Below are 24,506 nucleotides of genomic sequence, written 5' to 3' on the forward strand. Positions count from 1 at the left end.
CCGAAGGCAAGCAAGAAATCGTGATATTGCCCTTGCTATCATGTGTTATTCTTTTTATTACATCGAACAAAAACTTGTGTTTGAACGTATTCTTGAAATGGCGGCTAAAAAATGTTGTTTTTTGCATAATATAAATGACTAAATTTAGAAAAAGGGGTTAGCAAATTTATATCACCGCTGAATTTCAAAAGGTAACAATAAGCTTCTATAGTATTTTGGGAACAAATCATTCAATTTGATGGTGACATACAAGAGCTAATATTCTGTTGAAATGTCCAAAAAAGTGAAAAGACGGTTTTTGTGTTTGGACAGCAGTGAAAACGCGCGGCATACACTTTGAATGTACAGATTATTCTGAGATATTGAACGACGGATATTTCAACTTAGTTTTAGAAATAGAATTAATAAAGAACGGAGAGGAAGTATGCAAAAATAGGAAATGTATCAAAAGTTACAGAGTACGGCAATTTTATACATTGACAATAAAACAGCATAAGTCGTTGGAACTTGTTCCATATGGTTTCCTAACTCGTTCAGAATATTGACTAACATACCATCTGGTCAGTGAATCGTTTCATTTCTGTACTTCAAAAATGATATTTCTATCTGTAGGTGATTCGATCGATGAGCAGAGCCTATAGGCTGAAAGCTCCGTCACTCGAAGGCGCTCTCCGCTCCGTCACTCGAAGGCGCTCTCTACGCTCCCCCCCTCTTACGTAAGCGGGTGAGCGTAGGGAGCGCCGACGAGCGAGGGGTCTTTCGGTCTAAGCAAGCACAAGCATCGAGTAATAAACTAAGAATGGACGCAAGCATGGAAGATCAAATATAATAACTCAAATACTAACTTGATCATAAAACATAATTATAATCCTAAATGTACTTTTATATCCATTCATGGGAATCCCAAATCTTACAACGGTGGCCCTGACTGGACATGCGGAAAGCTGAATGACTTTTAACAACTAGATCGATGTACAGATTTCGTCGTACAGAAAGACTTAAAAGTAACGGTATAACACAGAATATTTTCTTATCAATTAATTGCCGCCATACGTGTAAGATTTTGTGTATAGTAGTCAGTCCTGTTGCTGAAACGTCAATAAAGCTATTAAACGGCACAAAGCGTGGTCGTAAAGTCAGATACCTCGGTAACTGACAATAAAAAAAGATTACCGTAACGGTCACCGCACGTTTAGGTAGATGATTCACATTCAAGTATCGCAATATTTTATCACCAATGACGGCCACCCCACCCCCAAAAAAATCCCAAAACACCGAAACAGTTTGGAAGAAGAAAAATCAACCAAAGCGTTATAATATCAACCTATCTTAGACACAAATAAATTATCCAAAGGCATCTTTAAACTGTTGATATGTTGTTAAAAATCAAAATCTAATCTGACTTGTGATACGTTTTCACTGGAGCGTACAAGAATTCTCTTGCAACACAAACCTATTCAAAGTCTTTGCATAAAATATCCCATACTTGAAAAGTAGCATGCATGTTTAACCGATTGATAATGAAACTACTCAAAAAGCGAGGCTGATAGGGAGGTAGGGGAGGCATTTTTAAACTCAAAGAGTTGCACTCCGGCGGTGTTTAAGAGGACTCTATCGAATAATTTGGTTCATCATAGATTTTACGAATCAATCTGAGCATTCTCTCGATGAAAAACCCGAATTCTTGGTTGTAGTAATAATCTTTACGTCAACCGAATCGTTCTCAAGTTTTTGAGCCCCGCGCTACAAAGGCCAGCTGCTGATGTCCCTGCTGTTTACACTTGTTGACCTGTATGTGTGTCCAACTCACGGCAAAGCTGCGCATGCGACACTTCAAAGTTTTCTGTACCGTTATGCAAATAAGCTATATTTTTGCCAGACTTTTGTCGACTGTCATCTCAGACCCGTGTCTAAGTCGGTATCCTGAGGACACTGTTCGCAGCATACGATAGAAATTATGCGTCTCTCTATCGTGATTGGTCTCGCATTATTAGGCTGTGTTGTCGCTGATGGGCCCGTGGTTGAGATTACCTCAGGACGGGTGTCCGGCACAACTGTTGAATTCTCCCACCCTGACGTCGCCATTGAACGGACTGTCAACATCTTCAGAGGGATACCCTATGCCGAGCCACCGGTAGGCGAGCTCAGATTTCAACCGCCACAAAGTAAAACTGCCTGGGAAGGCATTTACCATGCTACGGAGTTTCGCCCCATTTGCCCTCAGCCTGTGTACAGTTTGCTGCCTGGATCTGAACCGCAGGGCGAGGACTGTTTATTTTTAAATGTTTACGCACCGCAAACACAGGTAAGGACAATTGCCTTCACTATATTTTTGAGCTTCAGCTAAATCACCCTTCAAACAGTAGTAAATATACAAGAATGGCACAAAACACTATTCAATGGTACGTTAATCTTGTATAAAGTGTGGCATACGTAGCAAAGAAAAACTGCAAAGTACAACAGTTACTTAAACTGGTACACAGAGGCCGTAGGTCATAGAAATTGCTAAAAGTCAACCATGACCAGTTTTCCCATAGGCAGTCGAGAAACTATGGGTTTTCCTTCGCAGTCGCGACGGAAAACTCATAGCCTGTGTACAGTTTGCTGCCTGGGTCTGAACCGCAGAGCGAGGACTGTTTATTTTTAAATGTTTACGCGCCGCAAACACAGGAAAGGGCAATTCCCTTCACTATATTTTGAGCTTCAGCTAAATCACCCTTCAAACAGTAGTAAATGTACAAGATGTCACACTTTATGCAAGACCGCTGTTGGATAGTGTTCTGTGAAAAGAAGAACGGCAAGGTACAAGAGACACTTAGAGTAGCACAAAGAGCACTCTGGAGGGGGAATTAAAAAAGTCCTCAGACTTTTTCAAATACCCCACTAACAAACTCACAATGTGTTCAAGTTCCCCCTCCTGACTTGCTTTTATTTTGAAGTCCCCCCTAAAAGGAAGACAAAATATGGTCGATATAGAGCTTTGTCCAAAAATATCAAATCATAATACTTGGGAGTCTATTGGGCAAACTGTTAACATTTTCCCCTAAAAACAAGCTATGTTTGTGATAATTCATGATAATGTACTTTGCTTGGATTGGCAGGTAAGAAGTCCATGTCTACAAAAATTTATTTTTTTATTTCATCGATTTACTATACACGGTAGTCTATGAGAAAACTATGAACGTGTATTTTCCAATATGAAACTAGCAATATCTGTTCATCTATAGAAGTTTAATAACTGATATAAATGTACTTCATTAGCACGAGGTGTTTGCAAGTGCACATGGCAAGAAATGTATTTTTTGAATCTTGCTGAAAATGTTGATCTAGCATACATTCACTATTATACATAAGTTATCTCCCAAATTGTTATTCGAGGGGTAAGTTGAAACTTTTAGTCATTTAAGTGGACAGTTTTGCACAACATAGGGGTTGGATAAGTAGAGATCATGAGAACCTAAATCTTTTGTTTCAAGTTGGCTGCTTGTATCATCAATAAATTGTTTAATATACCCTAAAACTTGCGCCCGTAGGGCGCGCCGAAAATGGAAACGACAGGACATGAAAGTGCCAGAAGGTATTTGAAAAGGAATTTTATATTCAATAAATTTTCAAGTCCTCCTTTGCAATGCCAATTTCTTCAGACCAACCTGGCATGTTGAAAATTTTAGAAGCCCCCCTCCCGGAATCTCCCATCCCTCCTCCAGAGGTGTTTGTGAATGCAGCCGAAGTCATAGAAATTATTAATAATAAAAATAAACCACAATTTTGCCAATGTTGATAGTGTTCCTTCGTAGCCACGAGGAGATAACGTTTCTCTTGCTATTGAAATCTGTCTATCTTTTTCCCTCGCTCGCACCTACCTGTCTGTCTGTCTGCCCCTTCTGTCTGTCTCTGTATTTCTGTCTCTATGTCTCTCCCTAGTCCGGATCTCTGCCTGTGATGGTGTGGATTCACGGCGGTGGATTTATCACGGGATCTGGTTCATCGTACGACAGTTTGCCATTGTCAGCAATCGGGAACGTTATCGTGGTAACCATAAATTACAGGCTGGGTGCACTTGGGTTCTTTCTCACAGGCGAGTCTACGTTTCCAACGTTACACGCGTCTTACATGTAGGTAGTTTGCACGAATGCAAGTATCGTACAAAGGGTAGAGAGTGGAACTGATGTGATATTAGATAAAACTAACAGTAAACAATGGGTTGTGCTTTTTTGAAAAATGAACGTAATATATAACTTGACTGACGCAAGAATTGGCAAGTTGTAGTCACTCTTTTGAGGTAGCATTTATTGCCAATGACGCATGCACGGTACATGTGACAGTTGTTATTTATTGCATACGCGTATGATTTGATAGGCAAATATAGCCAGCAGATATTTATTTTATCATGGGAACAATATCATCATACTGCAGGTGACGAGCACGCCGCCGGTAACTATGGGCTGCTTGACCAGATAGCAGCATTGCAATGGGTACAGGACAACATAGCAGGTATGACTCGCAAAACACCAACTATGTATTTAACAGTATAATATTAGTCAGTCAGTACGGAAAACTGTTCGTCAAGTAAAAAGATCACTATTTTGTCACAGACAGTTTTCACAGATACGTTTTATTTATGATTTTGAGGCGCCAGGAACACATAACGACAACGCGTAACACTTCTTGTTGTTTTGATGTTACAGTCTAAGTTACGGTCGTATGTGTTGTTGTATCGATTGAGCGATGAAAATTCTGTACATAAAATGTAATGTCATGAATTAATATAAGAATGCATGAATGCATGAATGAATGAATGAATGAGTGAATGAATGAATGAATGAATGAATAAATGACTCGTTTCATTCTCGATAAATATATCGCAGTCATACGACCCTTCACTAAACAGCAAATTTTTGCAGATGTTATGCAAACACGTACAAGAAATTGAGAATGTTTACTTTGTATAGACAATGCTAGTGTTTATCTATATTATCCATCTCGATAGCATTCGGGGGAGATGCTAACACAGTGACAATATTTGGTTAAAGTGCCGGGGCCATCAGCGTGGATCTCTTGCTGTTTTCGCCACTGGCGGAGGGACTCTTCCACAGAGCAATTATGCAGGTAAGCTTATACGAACGCTTAAATTTTTTAGGATTGATTTGTTTTCCGTTACACCTTAAAATGATGACAGCATTGTTAGCTTTATGTCTTCCTTCCTTCCTTCCTTCCTTCCTACCTACCTACCTACCTACCTACCTACCTACCTACCTACCTACCTACCTACCTACCTACCTACCTACCTACCTACCTACCTACCTACATACATACATACATGCATTACCTACCTACTTACCTACCTACTTACCTACGTACGTACCCATCTACCTACCTACCTACCTACCTACCTACCTACCTACCTACCTACCTACCTACCTACCTACCTACCTACCTACTTACCTACCTACCTACCTACCTACCTACCTACCTACTACTACCTACCTACCTACCTACCTACCTACCTACCTACCTACCTACCTACCTACCTACTCCCTTCTTACCTATCTACCTACCTAGCTACCTACCTAACTTTCTACCTACCTACCTACCTACCTACCTACCTACCACCTACCTACTTACCTACCTACCTACCTACCTACCTACCTACCTACCTACCTACCTACCTACCTATCTACCTACCTACCTACCTACTCCCTTCTTACCTATCTACCTACCTACCTAGCTACCTAGCTACCTAGCTACCTACCTAGCTACCTACCTACTTACCTACCTAGCTACCTACCTACCTACCTACCTACTCCCTCTTACCTATCTACCTACCTACCTAGCTACCTAGCTACCTAGCTACCTACTCTCTTCTTACCTATATATCTACCTTCCTACCTACTAATCTATCTACCTACCTACCTACCTACTTACCTACCTACCTACCTACCTACCTACCTACCTATCTACTCACCTACCTCCCTATCTACCTACCTACCTACCTACCTACCTACTCCCTTCTTACCTATCTACCTACCTATCTACCTACCTAGCTACCTACCTACCTACCTACCTACTTTCTTCTTACCTATATATCTACCTTCCTACCTACCAATCTATCTACCTACCTACCTACCTACCTACCTACCTACCTACCTACCTACCTACCTACCTACCTACCTACCTACCTACCTACCTACCTACCTACCTACCTACCTACTCCCTTCTTACCTATCTATCTACCTACCTACCTTACTTACCTACCTACCTACCTACCTTCCTACCTACATACCTACCTACCTACCTACCTACCTACCTACCTATCTACTCACCTACCTACCTATCTACTCACCTACCTACCTACCTACCTACCTACCTACCTACTCCCTTCTTACCTATCTACCTACCTACCTACCTACCTACCTACCTACCTACCTACCTACCTACCTACCTACCTTATCCCTTCTTACCTACCTACCTACCTACCTACCTACCTACCTACCTACCTACCTACCTACCTACCTACCTACCTACCTACCTACCTACCTACCTACCTACCTACCTAGCTATCTACCTATCTATCTACCTACCTACATATCTAAAGTGTTTTAAAAGTTATTCAGAGTAAGATTAAAGAATTATTACAGATAAGAATAATCATCATCATTAGTTGATTGTTCACGTTATCAAACCTATGTAGTCGATTCAAATCTTTGCTTAAGCTTGATTATATCATTTTTGTATAATTACTAGACATAACAAGGCTTAGAGGTTTAAGTCATTTGCCATTTGAAACACTACGTATATTAAGGAGGAGGTCTACACAACATTTAAAAAAAAATTAGAAATCAGAACAATACCATCGGGTAATATATTTCTCTACTACCAAAATTTGCTTGGTGACTCCCAATTTTTATTATCGATTTTGAAAGAGAATAGTTGAAAGTTTCCTTGAGGAAAATTTGAGCAAAAGCTGAAGTCTTTCACTCTCGAGGCACAAAATACTTAAGGTGTAAAATGTCCGCACAATTAATATTCCAAACTGTCTCGCACGATCTGGTTGCAGAGTGGAACAGCTACAATACCGAGTGTACCTCAAACGGATATGGCGTTACACAACCAGATCGCCCACGGTCTCGGCAAAGTGCTGGGATGCGAGAAGGAAACATCGAAGGAACTTGTCAAGTGTCTCCGTACCGTGCAAGCCGAAGACTTCAATGATCCAAGCAACCCAGCTACGGTGAGTGAATCATGAATTGTTTTTCGAAATTCGAAAATTTATTTTTCTCCATAGAGGTAACACAGGGATGGCGGCCATTTTGAATTTTAAATATCGGTAAATCTTGAGTTATTTGTTTCCCTAGTAACAAACGTTGCACGGTGATCCCATATTTTTATTCTTGATTTCGAAAGAGAATGGTTGAAAGATTCATCAAGGAAAGTTTGAGCAAAAGTTTAAGTCTTTCACTTTCGAGGCGCGAACTACCTCAAATGGGATACAGTGTATATGCCTCCACCGTTTTTTTCCTTTGCAGAATATAATATCAGATGCAATCGGAGAGCAGCTGGAGGAGGGGGTATTTTCTGCCTTTGTTGACGGGACTGTCTTGCCAGAAAACCCCAAAGACGTCGTTGCCGAAGGGCGCTTTTCCCGAACGGGTATTGACATACTGATGGGTGCAAATGCTGACGAGGGTACGTTCATGCTGGCGGATCTATTACCTCACACTGTGAACCAGACTGAACCTACAGTGAGCAAATCTCAATTCGAGGAGTACTTACCATATTTCCTCTTTGGCCCCGCGAAAAGGAGCCCGGCAGCACACGACGCCGTCAAGCTTATGTACGTGGACTGGGCGAAAGAGGACTCTGATGATGCTAACTACGCCGAAGCTGTGTCTCAGATGATCGGTGATCAAATGTTTGTTTGCCCGACGGATTTATCAGCCCGGGCGTACAGCGTGGCAGGTAGTAAGGTTTATCGGTATTTCATGACCCATGTACCGGCTACATCAGTGTGGCCGATGCCTTGGATGGGTGCAGCACATGGCGAAGATTTCCAGTTTGTGTTTGGTTTTCACTTCTTAAACCTTATCATCATGCCACAGGAAGAGATAAACATGACACTTCAGATAATGAAATATTGGACAAATTTTGCTAAAGCAGGGTATGTACATACGTTTATACTCAAGCATACATGAGAGAGAGTTAAAGAGAGATACAGACAGACAGACAGACAGACAGACCGAAAGACAGACAAACAGAGAGAAAGATGATTTGTCCCAACAGATCACGATCATAACACGTTTTTGTTTCACTAATATGTAACAAGTTTAATTCATGTTTTTTTATCTCAGACAGTTTTTACTATATTTACAACAATTGAGTTACATGTAAGTTTAGATATGAGTGAAGCTTCAGAAATGCCAATCCGTGTGCTTAGGTGTGAGGCGGTATTACAACACAGTTATTAAAAGTGCCTATTTTGTACCTGTTTTGACGGGTTTTCCAAAGTCTTACGCTCATCGAATTCTAAATTTCACTAACATCATAAGGAACTCATCGTTGATGTGCTCTGTCCACTCGCAATCGTGCAAAAAACGGAAACGATGCCACTGGACCAGATACTCTTTCACAAAACTAGTTCCTTGGACATTCCTAAAGGAACCAGTACCTTCTGACGTCCGTGTCCTCGAGGCTGTGCACTGTAGTTGAACTTAGAAGACATGAACTTTAATCAGGTCCCTGCTTGTGATTGTCCTGGCAACCAAATGAGCACATGTCTTGTTAACCATCCTTCTTATGATTGATTTCAGTAATCCAAACCTGCCTTCGAACGATGAATCCCAGGATGAAGACTGGGCGTTGTTTACAGTTCCCGGATTAGCTTACAAAGACTGGTCAGTCGACATGGAAACCAAGTATGGACACAAAACCAGAGAATGTGCATTCTGGAATGATTATATTCCAAGCCTGATCAAACGAACGGGTATGGTAACATTTACAATCTTTTTCTAATGAAACTCGTTCGCACTTATCTCGAAAATGTTTAAAGAATATTGCTTCAATATACATGTACCACAATTATAGAATAAGGTCGGTTTTCAAAAACCTTGACGACGCAATATCATTGTTTTTCATTCCACTGCCGGCAAAAAGTTTTCTTCCGATCATAAAAACACCTCTCTGTTCTATCCCAACTATACAAACCCCAACATCCCTTTTCCTGGAACCACAGTTTTTGCTTTCACCACATTTGCAAATAAACCAATGCTCCTACATGTCTGATCTGCATTTGCCCATTGAACAAAGAGAAAAGAAATTGTGACGATGAAAATTGCCTGCCCGCACTTCGTCAGCCCTCCGGTAATGGCTAAACAGCGTGAATCTGTCTGGAAACGATGCTTATACACACCTTTTTCGCAAACACATTTTGTGGCTCCCCATTTGGTATTATCAACATAAGTCGTGCAGTTACATCTCCTGCAAGCAGAGCATTGGGCCTTACTTTTTGGAAAACACAAATTCACACGTCACATATGTCATATGAGTACACGTCATCATTGTGCATATCTCTTCTCTTTCAGAAAACTGTAATGAGTGCACGAGTGCCGGCCGAAACATCGAGCCCTCTATGAAAGTTGTCGGTTTCTTTACGCTCATCCTTTACAAACTCCTCGCGTAGGAGCGCGTGTGTGCGTACAATCAGTATTTGCACTGCAGTGCAATACCATAAAACGATATGTCATAACTTTATGATGAGAACACTCAACACGATTGGATCTAATCTCGGATAATTGGATTTTCATATTTTGCGAATTTCTCAATAGTGTTAAGTGCCATATAGCTGAATGTTACAATATCGCAAATTACTCATAAAAAACAGTTGTGCAATATAAAAAGAAAAGCAGATGAGATATATTGAGATAACATTTGTAGATTAAATCCATATTACTTCACCATCCAATTATCTAAAATTAGTTCTTATCGTGTTAATCATAACCGGGACTACTTTTGTTTGTAAACATAGAGTATCTCATAAGCAAACCGAAAATTGTCGTCTGCAACAGTTCATCTGATTCGGCACAGATAATTTTAAAGAGTAAAGCCGTGACAAAGCTTACAATACACTTATATCAAAGAGAGACAATCACAGTTCTTAAAGTATTGATACATTATACACTGTATATAACCGCATTGTTATCTCGTATTTTTTTCTCTCGTACACGCGATTACGCCAGCTCCAACGGGCTCCGGCTCTTCCGAGATATAATAACAGTTCAACCATGTCTTCTTTGTTGCTCATATTTCTACTGTGTTAAGGTTCCAAGACAAGAAATTGACCATTTTAAGCTAACAATTCTCTAGTGGTTAATAAGCTCAGAACCCCCGTAAATTATATATTTTCGAAAAGCCTAGATATAGGGGAACATTTTGGTCACCATAGTGTCACCATTGTTTACATAACTATCACTTGACAGGTAATTTGCATAACCTTTAAAAAAACGGTTTTCCCCGTTTTGTTTCAATGCTTTGAGATATGTGGCATGTGAGTGCAAGCTATCCTACAGGTCTTCAAAAGTGTGTCTCAGAATTTTTTTAAACCTTCTCAAACATTTTTTATGCCAGAAAACTTCCAGAGCAGTGAATTTTACCATAGTTGATTTCTTTAAAATTGTGCTCCAAAAAAAACTAAGCAAGATATAAAAAATCTGAGACACACTTTGAAAGAGCATTGTGACAGCTTGCATTTCAGCAAGTTTGAGTCAGATATTTTGAAGTATTGAGACAAAACATAGGGAAAACCGACTTTTGAAAGGTTATGCAAATTATCTTGTCACGTGATAGTTATGTAAACAATGGTGACACTGTGGTTACTAAAATGTTTCCATATATGTAGGCTTTCAGAAAATGTATACTTTACGGGGGTTCTGAGTTTATTAACCGTTAGAGAATTGTTAGATTAAAAAGGTCACATATCTTGTCTTGGAACTTTAAGTATTTAGCATATACTCTGTAATATATGAATGAGTAGGTATTTGCTCTGTTCTTTCCCGCCGTCATTTTAATAGAAAAACTTGAAGTTCAGTGAGCCATGGTCTGCAAATACCCAAACATTTGCACTGTAAACATGTAATAAATAACTTACCCAATCAAAACTGTGGGAGTGCCTTCAGTACCCACTCAGAATTCAATGGAATCATCGTTCACGAAAGCTGATAACAAAAGCGGGAACACATTATTCCAAAAATTTTAGACGTGAAAACGCGTCGTACTGTATATTATTGTGTTTGCGTTTCCGTAATAATATAATAACAGAGCCCCTTGGTGAAACAATGCAAGCGCGACGTGATCGGAGTATTTTTCAGTCAGGCTTGCGGTGTATTCTGCTGTCCTAACGCTCGCAAGGCGCCCGTACAGGGACGGCTGCAGAATGATACACCGCAAGCCGTCGTGCAAATACCTCGAGTAAGCTTACATCGTACTTGCACTGTCTCTCTTGCACTGCGTTCCGTTGATATTATTCTTTATTAGTGTAAAGGTCAAATCATTGACAACAGTGCTGTGTTCCTCGACAGGGAACAGATTAACATTGGAGACCGCGCTATATGTAGGTCTAACTGTGGGGCTGGCATAGGGTTGTTGTCGGAAAGGTTTTGGTCACAAAGAAAGAACTGCAAAATGTCACCGCTCTCGTCCTGTCGGTAGTTTTCATCCACTCAACCACTGAACGAAGCAATCAGACTACAAATAAGTAGTTGAGGTCACGCCGGTTTGGTTTCGCCGTTGATACAAGCTACTTTGTCTCTTGTCCATGTTTTGTTGCTGCCGAAGACCCGAAGAAATCGTTTCGGGAAAACTGATAGGCGAGTCGATGGATATTCCCACAGGGATGCGACATCGGGAGCAAAGTACACATATTTTATTTATTTACACGTTATTCAAAGAGGGTGGTCTGATTTACAAACTGTTTGTAAATTTACATCGGAGCCCTCAGAAATATACATCATCACTAGAAAATAATCTGTCCTGCGTTAAATACATATGACACAGATTGGGACAGATGGGAAAAAATTAATCTAAGGAAGAACCTTCACACTTATATTTAGTAAACAAAAACCCAAGCAGTCGTTTTTTGAATAGTGGCGCATTTTCAACATTTCTTATATAAGGGGGAAGATCGTTCCATATTACAGTAGCACGGTAAATGAAAGTTCTTTGTCCAGCAGATGTCTTAAAAGAAGGTGCATATAAATTATCGTTACTTGAGCTGTGTGTGTTGAAATTGCTCATTTCTGCGACATAGCGGAACTTGTCTAAATAACCGGGTGCAAGACCATTGGGGATTTTAAATGTCATTACAGCGACAAAAAATCTATACGAAAGTCAGTGGATAGCCAATTCAGACTTAAAAGAGAACTCGGGAAGACACAGGTAAATCAATACCTAGAATGACCAGAGCAGCTCTTTTTGAAGCTTATAAATTCTTAGAAGATTGGTCTTTATTGTGTGTCCCAATACAGTATAACAATAATCAAATACAGACAGAAAAGTGGCATTATAAACCAGAAGAAGAACGTTAAGTGGAGTCAAAGTGCGCAGCTTTCGCAAGACGCCAATTTTAGATGACAATTTCTTACATAAGGTGTCAATATGAGTGTCCCAACTTAGTATACTGTACATATTCAGGGTGTACCATACGCCAAACAACCGGTTGGTGGCATGCGATTTCGACCACCCCAGACCGACGTTCGGTGGGATGGCGTGTATAGAAGGACAACTACTTTCGAATCAGCTTGTATTAAAGCTGGCGTATATGTAGCCTTTTTTGTCGAATAGATTTGGGTTATTAACTAGGTCACAAGGAAAGGCCAGCAAAAGGTCACTTCGCTCGCCCTGTCTGTATTTTTCATCTAGTGAACGAAGCAAGCAGACTACAAACTTTTTAAGTAGTTAAGGTCACGCCGGTTTCATGTCGTCGTTGGTACAAGCGACTTTATTTCTGATTAGAAATTGGAGCGTACACTGAAGAATTTCTTTAGTACCAATCGCAAAAGGTTATTTAAAACTTTACGTTAAATATCCCATTCTCGAATAGTGATATGCATATTAAACCTACTGGTTATGAAACGACTCAAAAAGCAAGGCTGGTACGCAGATGGGGAGAGGAATTACTGACTGAAAGAGTTGGATTCCGTCGGTGTTTTTACAGAATGATTTGGTTCTTTGTAGTCTTTTTTTTCTTTTATTAAACGAGTCACAAACATGGGAGGAAAAGAAAATATATTACATCAGTCTAATTATTTCCTCAAACCTCTGTAAAAATGTTACATCCTCATTATTACTTCGTAAACTTTTTTTCAATTTTCAATCGTAGTACCATTTCACTTTTTACAAGATTTTCTATGGAGATAGTAGATCCTGATGTCCAATACTTATGGATACTCCATTTACCTAACAAAATCAGAAGCTGTATACTATAGCAATCTATCTTGCTTGAAATATTTTGAGATGCTCAGTGCACACAATATTTTGTTCAGAGACCTCATATCAAAGTTGCATAATTTTGAAATAATTCCCGATATAAATTTCGAGCATTTTAAAGCTAGTTCACAATTTAAATGTCTGTGCTTAGTGGAGTCAATTTGCCTACATATAGAACATTCCATAGTTTCTCTTTTCTCAGTGAATACAATACTTGTTGCATGGAATTAATCGATGCAAAATTTTCCACTGAAAATCTCGCAACTTTATTTCTTTCGTGACACTTAACACATTTTTCCAGATACTACGGCATCTGCTCTCAAAGTTCATTGCAACAATGTGTAATTTCTGTCTCCACTTGTTAAGTTTCGATGTTGCCTGAATCGAATGTCGCTGTATTAGTTTATTGTAGAGTAACTTACATGTTAATTTATGTACTGGAGTCCTGTCCCATTAAAGATAACACTGTAGCTATCATTGGGAAGCATAACAACATAAAAACATTTCACTCGGTTAGCCCACTGGTAAGTCAGTGGTGTATTAGCTAACTTATCAGCTTTGTTGGCTAAATACGATGCATGTACAACGTTGACATAAAATCTTGGTCAAAAGGACAATATATTTTCTGGCAACGTGTGCCAAAAGTCATGTTGCTGTAAAATTATTGACGTGTTATCTAAATGAAAATATGAGAGTGGAAGAGCTGACCAAGTTGCACCATTGCTACAAAATATTCGTTTACCCACATTACTTGTCGAGCTTGGACCTGACACTTAACATGTATGTGTCTTAGACCTCCAACACAGTAATCTCTCACAAGAACATTTTTTGAGATACGACGGTTTCTTCTGACAAAGCTGTCAACAAGGTCCTGAATGCGTGCACAAACATCCTACGGGCATTGCGATAACCGACGAAAGATATAGAATCTTAGAAACGGCCAAAGCTTTCGTCAATAAAACCCTCCCATAGAAGGCTAAATGCCTACGAGACCAAGAGTTCAAAACATTCTCTAGGGCCTTAACTTTTGAATCCCAACTATATCATGACTATTTTGAAGACAACCAAGCCACATGGCTTTTGTCTTTTTCTCACTAAGTCTCAGCCTACTAAGGCGATAAAACATATCAATGTAGACTTTATGAATCCATCTGAGCATTCTCTAAATGAAAACAACGTGAGGTCTCGGCTGTAAAGATAATGTTTACGTCACCCAAATCGTTCTCAACTTTGAGCCCAACCCTATAAACAACTGCTGACTTGTTAACAGTCATACGTTTACATTCACGGCGAACGCTCCCATTCGCCACTTCAATATTTTCTGTACTGATATGCAAATAGGTTATATTTTGTCAGACTTGTGTCAACTGTCATCTCAGAACCGTGTCTGAGTCGGTATCCCGTGGACACTATTCGCCGCTTGCAGGATAAATTATTATGTATATCCATATCGCAATTGGCCTCGCGTTTTATGGCTGCGTTGCCGCTGATGCCCCTGTGGTTGAGGTCACCTCAGGACGGGTAGCCGGCACAACTGTTGAATTCTCCCACCCTGACGTCGCCACTCAACGTACGGTCAACATCTTCAGAGGGATACCCTATGCCGAGCCACCGCTAGGCCAGCTCAGATTTCAACCGCCACAAGGTAAAACTGCCTGGGAAGGCGTTTACGATGCCACGGAGTTTCGCCCCATTTGCCCTCAGCCGGTGTACAATTTGCTGCCTGAATCTGAACCGCAGAGCGAGGACTGTTTATTTTTAAATGTTTACGCGCCGCAAACACAGGTAAGGGTAATTCCCTTCACTATATTTTTGAACTTCAGCTAAATCACCCTTCAAACAGTAGTAAATGTACAAGAATGGCACAAAATACTATTCAATGGTACGGTGATCTCGTATAAAGTGTGGCATAAGTAGCAAAGAAGAACTGTAAAGTACAGCAGTTATTTAGAATGGCACACAGAGGCCGTTAGGTCTTAGAAATTATTAAAAGTCAACCGTGGCAGTTTTCCTTCACAGGCGCGTACGTTGATAGCCAGTACCTTAACCCTTCCTCCAGCGAGGAGATAACCTTTAAGCCTTTTATACTTGCTACTGAAGTCTGTCTGTCTTTTTCCCACGCTCGTAGCTGTATGTCTGTCTTGTCTGTCTCGGTGTCTGTTTCTTTCCATCTCGCTCTGTATTTCTGTCTCTATGTATCTTTCTCTAGTCCGGATCTCTGCCTGTGATGGTGTGGATTCACGGCGGTGGATTCCTATGGGGGTCTGGTTCATCGTACGACAGTTTGCCATTGTCAGCAATCGGGAACGTCATCGTGGTAACCATAAATTACAGGTTGGGTGCACTGGGGTTCTTTCTCACAGGCGAGTCAAAGTTTCCACCATTACATGCACTGTTGCGCGTATTCAGTAGCTTGCACGAATGCAATTACTGTTGACAAGGGAATTGATCAGACATTACCGTAAAAACAACAAAAGACAATGTGTTGTGCTTATTTTCGACATATGAAGCTATTGTACAAATTCACTGAGGCAAGAATTTGCAATTTGCAGTCACTCTTTTGACTCAGCATTTGTTGCGGATGACTCATGCGCGGTATATGTGACAATTATTATCATTTTTCATACGCGTACAATTTGATAGGCATATATATTAAGCAGATATTTATTTTATCATGTCAACATTATCATCATACTGCAGGTGACGAGCACGCCACTGGTAACTATGGGTTGCTTGACCAGATCGCAGCATTGCAATGGGTACAGGACAACATAGCAGGTATGACTCGCAAAACACCAACTATGTACTGAACAGTATAATATAAGCCACTCAGAACGAAAAACTGTTCGTCAAGTAAAAAATCAATATTTTGTCACAGAACAGCTTTAAATGTTACGTTTTAGTGGTAATTTTGAGGCGCAAGGAACACGCAGCGACAACGTTTTTTGTCTTGCGTTTAAGTCTAAGCATGGAGGTACCTCTATGGTCTAAGTTACGGTCGTATGTTTTCAAGACTGCAAGACAAAGTCATATGTATATGAGGGCATCTCTGTTGGCTGATATGGTATCGAACAAAACAAAGAAACACGTAAAAATTCAATAAATACAATTTATTAAAGAATTAATAAAATAATGAATTAATAAATTAACACTAGAAATTAATTAGTTAACGAATTTTATGTAAATGATTGTCGCCCTCTTAATAATTTTATCAAAGTCATAGTACACTTCCATAAACATCAAAACGTTGACAGAATTCAAGCATATTTGTACAGGAAAATAATCTTTACATTGTCTTGACAATAATGTTGTTGTTGCTTTTATTATCCATCTCTATAGCATTTGGGGGAGATGCCAACAGGGTAACAATATTTGGTGAAAGTGCTGGGTCAATCAGCGTGGATTTCTTGCTGTTTTCGCCACTGGCGGAGGGACTCTTCGAACGGGCAATTATGCAGGTAAGTTTAAACCTTGAACACCAAAAATGTGTAGTATTCCTTTCTTTTCGTTAGCCTTAAGTCTTTTTTCTTCCGGGTCTTAAATATTATGTAATATTTTTATTTTTGAATTTGAAAAGTGACGTGTGTTAATTGTAATAATCAATATATTTCAATAATCAATGTATTTCAATATTTAAGGATAAATGTCATTTCTTACTTATACTGTTCAGTACATAGTTGGCCGCAAACATTTCTTTAATTTAATTTAATTTTAAGACCTACGAAAAGTGCTGAGGATAAACACATTCATTTTAAACTATCATTGTAATCGGTTCCGTTAAAATCGCGACAATTTCATGAAGGAAATGCACCAAGTATGAACTGTTCTCCTTTTCATTCTCCATTAACTCTGAGTAAATATATAAATTGCAATTATATGATTTCAACATACATGATATTGTACGATGAATTACTGTATAAAACTATAAATTTATAAATTTATATACATGCATATACAGGTGTAGCTAATTGGTTTCTGGTAACATTAATTCAGCTATCGGCATGTTCAAATGGGACTTTTGTAAGCGTAACAAGTCCGCTCATTGGGACTTTGTAAGCCCAATAAGTCCGCACAATGTTCCAAACTGTCTCGCACGATCCGATCTTCACAGAGTGGAACAGCTACAATGCCGAGTTTTCCTTTAACGGATAAGGCGTTACAAAACAGGATCGCCCATGGTCTCGGCAAAGTGGTTGGGTGCGAGGATAAAACGTCGGAAGAACTGGTCACATGTCTTCGTACTGTGCAAGCGGAAGACTTCAATGATCCAAGCAACCCAGCTACGGTGATGCATATATATATATTGATTGGAATCTATTTCATTTTTTAAAAATGTTTTCTTCCTTTTTACAATTTATTTTGTCTTGTTTGCAATCGTTTCTTTTGTTTTTGGTTCGATATTTTTTGATTTAACATGAATTATTTTTTAAAAAATTCGCTTTAAATAATGTTAAACATAAAACAAAAACATACCAATAATTTTGACGTACTTTTATCGGAGGCAGCCTCCGAGTACAATATTTGCAACACCATCAACTCGTATAAGACGATCAACTGTACAAATTTTGTCTCATTTAGCTTAACGACACTCCTCTTCTCCGGCCTAAATGCTTTCACCATTTCTTCTTTGTAGAATATTATATCAGATGCAATCGGAGAGCAGCTAGAGGAAGGGCCATTTGCTCCCTTTGTTGACGGGACAGTCTTGCCAGAAAACCCCAAAGACGTCGTTGCCGAAGGGCGCTTTTCCCGAACGGGTATTGACATACTGATGGGTGCAAATGCTGACGAGGGTACGTTCGTACTGGCGGAGCTATTACCTTACACGATAAACCAGACTGTACCTACAGTGAGCAAATCTCAGTTCGATGTATTCTTTCCAGTTTTCCTCTTCGACCCCGCGAAAAGTAGCTCGGCTGCACACGACGCCGTCAAGCTAATGTACGTGGACTGGGCGACAGTGGACTCCGACGACGCTAACTACGCCCAAGCGTTGTCTCAGATGATCGGCGATCAAATGTTTGTTTGCCCGACGGATTTGTCAGCCCGGGCGTACAGTGAGGCAGGCAGTAAGGTCTATCGGTATTTCATGACCCATGTACCGGCTACGTCAGTGTGGCCAATATCTTGGATGGGTGCAGCCCATTATGAAGATATCCAGTTTGTGTTTGGTTATCACTTCTTAAACCTTACCATCATGCCACAGGAAGAGATAAACATGACACTCCAGATAATGAAGTATTGGACAAACTTTGCAAAAACAGGGTACGTGCATAAACTCATATAAATAATCAGAGAGAGAGAGAGAGAGAGAGAGAGAGAGAGAGAGAGAGAGAGAGAGAGAGAGAGAGAGAGAGAGAGAGAGAGAGAGAGAGAGAGAGAGAGAGAGATTTACGGTAACATACGAGATGCTGATATCAGATGTTACTTAATAAATCGTATCAGTTACATTCCTTCCAATTTCGTTTTGTGATGCATTACTTTTTTTCTGATTTTAGAAATCCCAACCTACCCTCGACTGGTAATTCCAAGCACGAGAACTGGGCCTTGTTTCATGTGCCCGGATTAGCGTATAAAGAATTGTCAGTGGACATGGAAACCAAGTACGGGCACAAAACCAGGGAGTGTGCATTGTGGAACGATTATATTCCAAGCCTAATAAAACGGACAGGTCGGTGAATACCAATATGCCGATATCTACATAACAATTTCCAAATGCAGTTATTTTTACTTGTCCTTGTGCGCGTGCATATCAGGCCTGGAAAAATTGACAAACGAAATATGCATTAGACAATAAGGTAAAATGTCTCTCGTTAGTTGTGATTAAAACCATTCCGAGGTTGTATCCTCTATTACATACTTCCGCATCAAGAGCATCAGCAACAACAGTAACAACAACAACAACAACAACAACAACTACAACAACAACATTAATAATAGTGATGATGATGATGATGGTGATGATCATGATCATGATCATGATAAAGATGATAAGATGATGATGACGATACAGATAATAATGATAATGAGTATCATTTACTTGACTCAATTTTATATTACATCTTGTTAACTCATGGTTCGTTCTCGGCCGCGTTCCTCATGACATTAACCAAAATATGTCTTTATACGTTTTATTTAAAAATATTCCTGCTTCTGACATTTATGTTCTCTTTCAGAAAATTGCGATGAGTGCGCGAGTGCCGCCGAAGATACCAGTCCATCCGTGTTTGTAGTTGGTTTTATCACATCCCTTCTTTACAAACTCTTCGTTGTTGATGTTTAAGTACAAATGAATCAAAATGCGTATTTCCACAAAATAAAAAGACCTGACATTTTTTTCGTATTTTGTGCTCACATTTGACATTTTGACTCGTGCGAAGAGCTGGCATATCTAATACCTATGTATCAGCGATAACCTGAAGTAATTTCTATATTGCCATAATGACAGTTGACTGTAAACCACTTTTACCAATGATAGATAAGAAGGATAATTATTGTCCTCCTTTACAACATTTGTATTGTTTTTATTCTAAATAGCAAGTGCGAATATTTCTTTTTTCTCAAAGAATCTGTCGAGGAGTAAAAAGTAGTAAATGTCTTGCTATTGCAATTTACCGTATACAATAACAACGTTATCGCAGACAAGTTTGTATTGTCGGGAGAATTATTCAGTTGTCAGCAAATAGAATTGCAATAAAGTGGTATTAAACACTCATAGAGGTTTTTTTAAAATTAATTTTTAATAAAGTATGTCGGCAAAATGATCGATGAGCGGGTGCCAGCAATGAATAACAAACAGTAAAAACGAAACCGGGACGATAAAGAATGTACTCTTGCTAATTTGACGTAAAAGTGACCGCAAACTCCACTGTTCTTTTGTATCCATATTTTTGCAATCCACAAAATTTTGCAGCGATTGACCCGACAGGACATTTTGAACAGCTGAAAATGACATTTTACCACAAAGTCGAAAACGCGATGACAATAACGCATGATTTCTGATCAATTTATTGCACCTTTAACACCGTGTAGTATAATTACAGGTTTCTTTTGCCGAAATGTCGACAGAAATAGTTACCATGATCCAGGCCTGATTGTAAAGTCAGAATCACAGATTGTGGCCATCACACGTTTAGAGACCATAGATGATTGATTTTCACCTACTTTTTTCCCGTGTGTGCATGATTTCATAAGCATAGCCCCCGAAAGGCTTATTATAGTGAGCTCTCGTGACAATATAATCCTAAGATACGCAATGTGTAAAATTTTATCCCCTTGTTGAGTTTTCATAATATTAATCTTGTGATTGCATTCTGTGTTTTTACGGGAGGCCTAGTAATCTAAATGGCGAAATTATATATATATATATATATATATATATATATATATATATATATATATATATATATATATATATATATATATATATATATATATATATATATATATATATATATATATATATATATATATATATATATATATATATTTACGCAATCTGTCATCGACTCCTCGCTACTTTAAAATGTGTTGAACAGACCAACTTGAATCAACATACGAGCTCGGTTCTGACGATGATGAAGTGCGCTCAACTATCCCTTACTACGATCTTAAATATATGTGTAAAGGTCGAATCATTGATAACAGTGCTCTGTACAAATAAAGCCTTATAAATAGAAAACCATCAAAATAAATCAAATGATTTCATGAGCTGCATTGTTGTAAGTGTAAATGATATATCACTATGTATGTATGTATGTATGTATGTATGTATGTATGTATGTATGTATGTATGTATGTATGTATGTATGTATGTATGTATGTATGTATGTATGTATGTATGTATGTATGCATGCATGCATGCATGTATGTATGTATGTATGTATGTATGTATGTATGTATGTATGTATGTATGTATGTATGTATGCCTGTCATGAGAGCCATTCCGAAAGCAGGAAACAAATCGTCATATTGTCCTTGCTATCATGTGTTATTAATGTTATTACACCGAACACAATATTTTGTCCGAACTTACGCGTAAAATGATGGTTACCAAATGTTTGTTTTGCAGAATTGTAAAGACTGACCTTTTTGAAAAGTAATTTAAATCGTGACTAGATAAATTGACATTCCTACTGTATCTCATAAGGAAAAAATACTCGTGTATAGTATTTCAGGAACTATGTTAAAAATCATTCAATTTGACCCAGACACAGATTCTTTTGAAATGTTTAAAGGGTGAAAATACGTTTCTGCGTTTTGACTGCAGGGAACATGCGCATACAGATTAAACATTCATTAAATTCTGAAAGATTGAACACCGGGCATTTCGACTTAATTTTAGAAGTAAAACTCAACAGAACAGAGTCGAAGTATGCAAAGATGGGAAGTATGAAAGAGGAAGTACGCAAGACGGGAAATGTGTCAAAAGTCAGAGAATAAGGAACTATAATACATTGATAATAAAATAGTATAATTCGTGGGAACCTATTTCATGGCTTCAGCAACTCGTTCAACATACTGACTGCCATACCATCTTGTCATGTGAAATGCTTCCTTTTGTACTTCATCTGTCTGTAGTTGATTCGATCGTAGGGCAGGCACAAGACAGAAAGATCCTCCGTAAATACGGCGCTCTCTACACTCCCCTCGGAGTCGGAGCGATGGATCTTTCGGCGTAAGCAGGCACGAGCAACGAGCAATAAACTAAGAATGAAAGCAAGCATTGAAGATAAAATATAATTAACTCTACTAGTTTGATCATAAAACACAATTATAATCCTAAATGTATAAATATATGTTTGAATCCATTTAAGGGAATCTCAAATCGTACAACAGTTGCCCAGACTGGACATTTTGAACAGCTGACTTAAAAGTAACGTTCAGATAACTCGTTTACCACAGAGAATTTTTCTGATCAATTTATTGCACCTATAACGTCTTGTGTAGAAATCGCAGGCTGTCTTGGTGCTGAAATCTCAACACAGTTATTTAAGAGCACAAAGCGTGGTCGTATAGTCAGATTCCGCGGTAACTGCCATAAAGGAGTTTATAGTCATTGCACGTTCTTGAACAGTAGGTGATTCTGGCAAAATTGTATTGAGAATGACTTCAAATCTCCCCCCCCCCATGAAAACGAAAACGTTTGGAAGTAGGAAAATCAGACAACAGCGTTATAATATGAACATATTCTTGACACCAATAAATTGCTGACTGGCATTCTTTTACCTGTTGACATGTTTCAAAAAATCAACATAAAATCTGAGTGGTGATCAATTATCACTCACATGGAAGTTTTCAATGACGTAACAGTGAGTGGAGTTACCAGTTACCCTGACGTTTCCCATCCCCGGCTTACAGATCGACTGTGCAAAGTTCTGACGGTTGTCAAAATAGACCGAGATACTATACCCCTATTGCTTAATGGGTTTCTTTGTTTTCGTACCCGTAAGTTAAGCTACAGTCAGTCAGGTCACCTGACAACGTGATTGGAAAGACTCAAATAAGCATTTGGTGAATATTGACTTCTGTGATCAGAAGCTGGAGCGTACAAGAATTTCGGTGGACCTAACAAAAACGCAATTCAAAGTCTTTGCGTAAAATATCCCATACTCCGAGTCTGGAATAGTGATATGCATATTAAACCGACTGGTATGAAACCACTCAAAAAGCAAGGCTGGTAGGTAGATGGGGATAGGAATTATTAAACCCAAAGAGTTTCGTTGCATTCCGTCGGTGTCTAAGCAGACGCTTTCGAATAATTTGGTTCATCAAAGATTTTATGAATCAATCTGAGCATTTTCTCAATGAAAACATCTTGAGTTCTTGGCTGTGAAAATAACCTATACTCTAACCGAATCGTTGTCAAGTTGTACAGCCCCGCCCTACAAACGTCAGCTGCCGATGTCACTGATGTTTACACTGGTTGACCTGTGAACAGTCTTAAGTTTACTCTGTGTCCAATTTATGGCAAACGCTCCTATTCGCCACTTCAAGATTTTCTGTACTGATATGCAAAGAGGCTATATTTTGTCAGATTTTGTCGACTGTCATCTCAGACCCTCGTCTGAGTTTGTAGTGTGAGGACACTGTTCGCCGCTTGCAGGAGAAATTATGCATATCTATATCGTAATTGGCCTCGCGTTTTTTGGCCGCGTTACCTCTAATTCCCCCGTGGTTGAGGTCACCTCAGGACAGGTAGCCGGCACAATTGTTGAATTCACCCACCCTGACGTCGCCATTCAACGTACGGTCAACATCTTCAAAGGGATACCCTATGCCGAGCCACCGGTAGGCGAGCTCAGATTTGAACCACCACAGAGTAAAACTCCCTGGGAAGGCGTTTACGATGCTACGGAGTTTCGCCCCACTTGCATTCAGCCGATGTACAGTTTGCAGCCTGGATCTGAACCGCAGAGCGAGGACTGTTTATTTTTGAATGTTTACGCGCCGCAAACACAGGTAAGGACAATTCCCTTCACTATATTTTTGAGTTTCAGCTAAATCACCCTTCAAATAGTTGTAAATGAACAAGAATGGCACAAAACACTATTCAACGGTGCGGTAGTCTTGTATAAAGAGTGGCATAAGTAGCAAAGAAGAACTACAAAGTACAACAGTTACTTAGAATGGCACACAGATGCCGTTACGTCATAGAAATGACTAAAAGTTAACCATGACAATTTTCCTTCACAGGCGCGCACGTTGATTGCCAGTACGTTAACCCTTTTTCTAGCGAGGAGATAACCTTTAAGCCCTTTACTTGCTACTGAAATCTGTCTTTTTTTCCACGCTCGCGTCTGTTTGTCTGTCTGTCTGTCTGTCTATTTGTCAGTCTCTTTACGTCTTTCTCCTTTTTTATTTCTGTCTCTCTCCCTCTCTCCCTAGTCTGAACCTCTGCCTGTGATGGTGTGGATTCACGGCGGTGGATTCCTCGTTGGGTCTGGTTCATTGTACGACAGTTTGCCATTGTCAGCAATCGGGAACGTCATCGTGGTAACCATTAATTACAGGCTGGGTGCACTGGGGTA

General features: G+C 39.3%; 4 protein-coding genes across 4 annotated transcripts in view; all 4 read left to right on the forward strand.

The window, feature by feature from the left end:
* The first annotated feature begins 1,957 nt into the window (after positions 1–1,957).
* On the forward strand, positions 1,958–5,031 carry LOC139129284 (liver carboxylesterase 1-like). Its single transcript, XM_070694922.1, has 4 exons — positions 1,958–2,305; positions 3,925–4,078; positions 4,417–4,494; positions 4,991–5,031. The coding sequence occupies exons 1-4, from the start codon at positions 1,958–1,960 to the stop codon at positions 5,029–5,031; spliced, it is 621 nt and encodes a 206-aa protein (XP_070551023.1).
* Positions 2,166–10,308, forward strand: LOC139129960 (acetylcholinesterase-like). The gene is made up of 8 exons (XM_070695668.1): positions 2,166–2,305; positions 3,925–4,078; positions 4,417–4,494; positions 4,991–5,109; positions 7,058–7,231; positions 7,527–8,158; positions 8,808–8,980; positions 9,579–10,308. Exons 4-8 carry the CDS (start codon positions 5,104–5,106, stop codon positions 9,674–9,676), a joined length of 1,083 nt encoding a protein of 360 aa, XP_070551769.1. The 5' UTR covers positions 2,166–2,305; positions 3,925–4,078; positions 4,417–4,494; positions 4,991–5,103; the 3' UTR covers positions 9,677–10,308.
* Positions 10,309–14,721: 4,413 nt separating this feature from the next.
* On the forward strand, positions 14,722–21,186 carry LOC139129957 (acetylcholinesterase-like). Its single transcript, XM_070695664.1, has 8 exons — positions 14,722–15,261; positions 15,686–15,839; positions 16,177–16,254; positions 16,816–16,934; positions 17,588–17,761; positions 18,110–18,741; positions 18,975–19,147; positions 19,653–21,186. The coding sequence occupies exons 1-8, from the start codon at positions 14,914–14,916 to the stop codon at positions 19,757–19,759; spliced, it is 1,785 nt and encodes a 594-aa protein (XP_070551765.1). The 5' UTR covers positions 14,722–14,913; the 3' UTR covers positions 19,760–21,186.
* A 2,323-nt stretch (positions 21,187–23,509) lies between these two features.
* The window catches only part of LOC139129956 (acetylcholinesterase-like), an 8,397-nt gene continuing 7,400 nt past the window's right edge, over positions 23,510–24,506 (forward strand). Inside the window, exons 1-2 of the mRNA XM_070695663.1 lie at positions 23,510–23,937; positions 24,364–24,506. The exon at positions 24,364–24,506 is cut by the window's right edge and continues 11 nt beyond it. Of these exons, the coding sequence (XP_070551764.1) occupies positions 23,590–23,937; positions 24,364–24,506 (491 nt within the window). The 5' untranslated portion in view covers positions 23,510–23,589. The remainder of the gene's footprint in view (positions 23,938–24,363) is intronic.

Source organism: Ptychodera flava, chromosome 3, assembly GCF_041260155.1.
Source record: "Ptychodera flava strain L36383 chromosome 3, AS_Pfla_20210202, whole genome shotgun sequence".
Taxonomy (NCBI): domain Eukaryota; kingdom Metazoa; phylum Hemichordata; class Enteropneusta; family Ptychoderidae; genus Ptychodera; species Ptychodera flava.

Bases quoted from the DNA above. Each gene is read 5' to 3' on its own strand.
- LOC139129284 (XM_070694922.1), top strand. From the start codon at position 1,958: ATGCGTCTCTCTATCGTGATTGGTCTCGCATTATTAGGCTGTGTTGTC. The intron at 2,306-3,924 runs GTAAGGACAATT...GTCTCTCCCTAG, and splicing joins TTTACGCACCGCAAACACAG to TCCGGATCTCTGCCTGTGAT. The intron at 4,495-4,990 runs GTATGACTCGCA...CCATCTCGATAG, and splicing joins GGTACAGGACAACATAGCAG to CATTCGGGGGAGATGCTAAC.
- LOC139129960 (XM_070695668.1), top strand. The intron at 7,232-7,526 runs GTGAGTGAATCA...TTTCCTTTGCAG, and splicing joins ATCCAAGCAACCCAGCTACG to AATATAATATCAGATGCAAT. The intron at 8,981-9,578 runs GTATGGTAACAT...CTTCTCTTTCAG, and splicing joins AAGCCTGATCAAACGAACGG to AAAACTGTAATGAGTGCACG.
- LOC139129957 (XM_070695664.1), top strand. From the start codon at position 14,914: ATGTATATCCATATCGCAATTGGCCTCGCGTTTTATGGCTGCGTTGCC. The intron at 15,840-16,176 runs GCGAGTCAAAGT...ATCATACTGCAG, and splicing joins ACTGGGGTTCTTTCTCACAG to GTGACGAGCACGCCACTGGT. The intron at 16,935-17,587 runs GTAAGTTTAAAC...CGATCTTCACAG, and splicing joins TCGAACGGGCAATTATGCAG to AGTGGAACAGCTACAATGCC.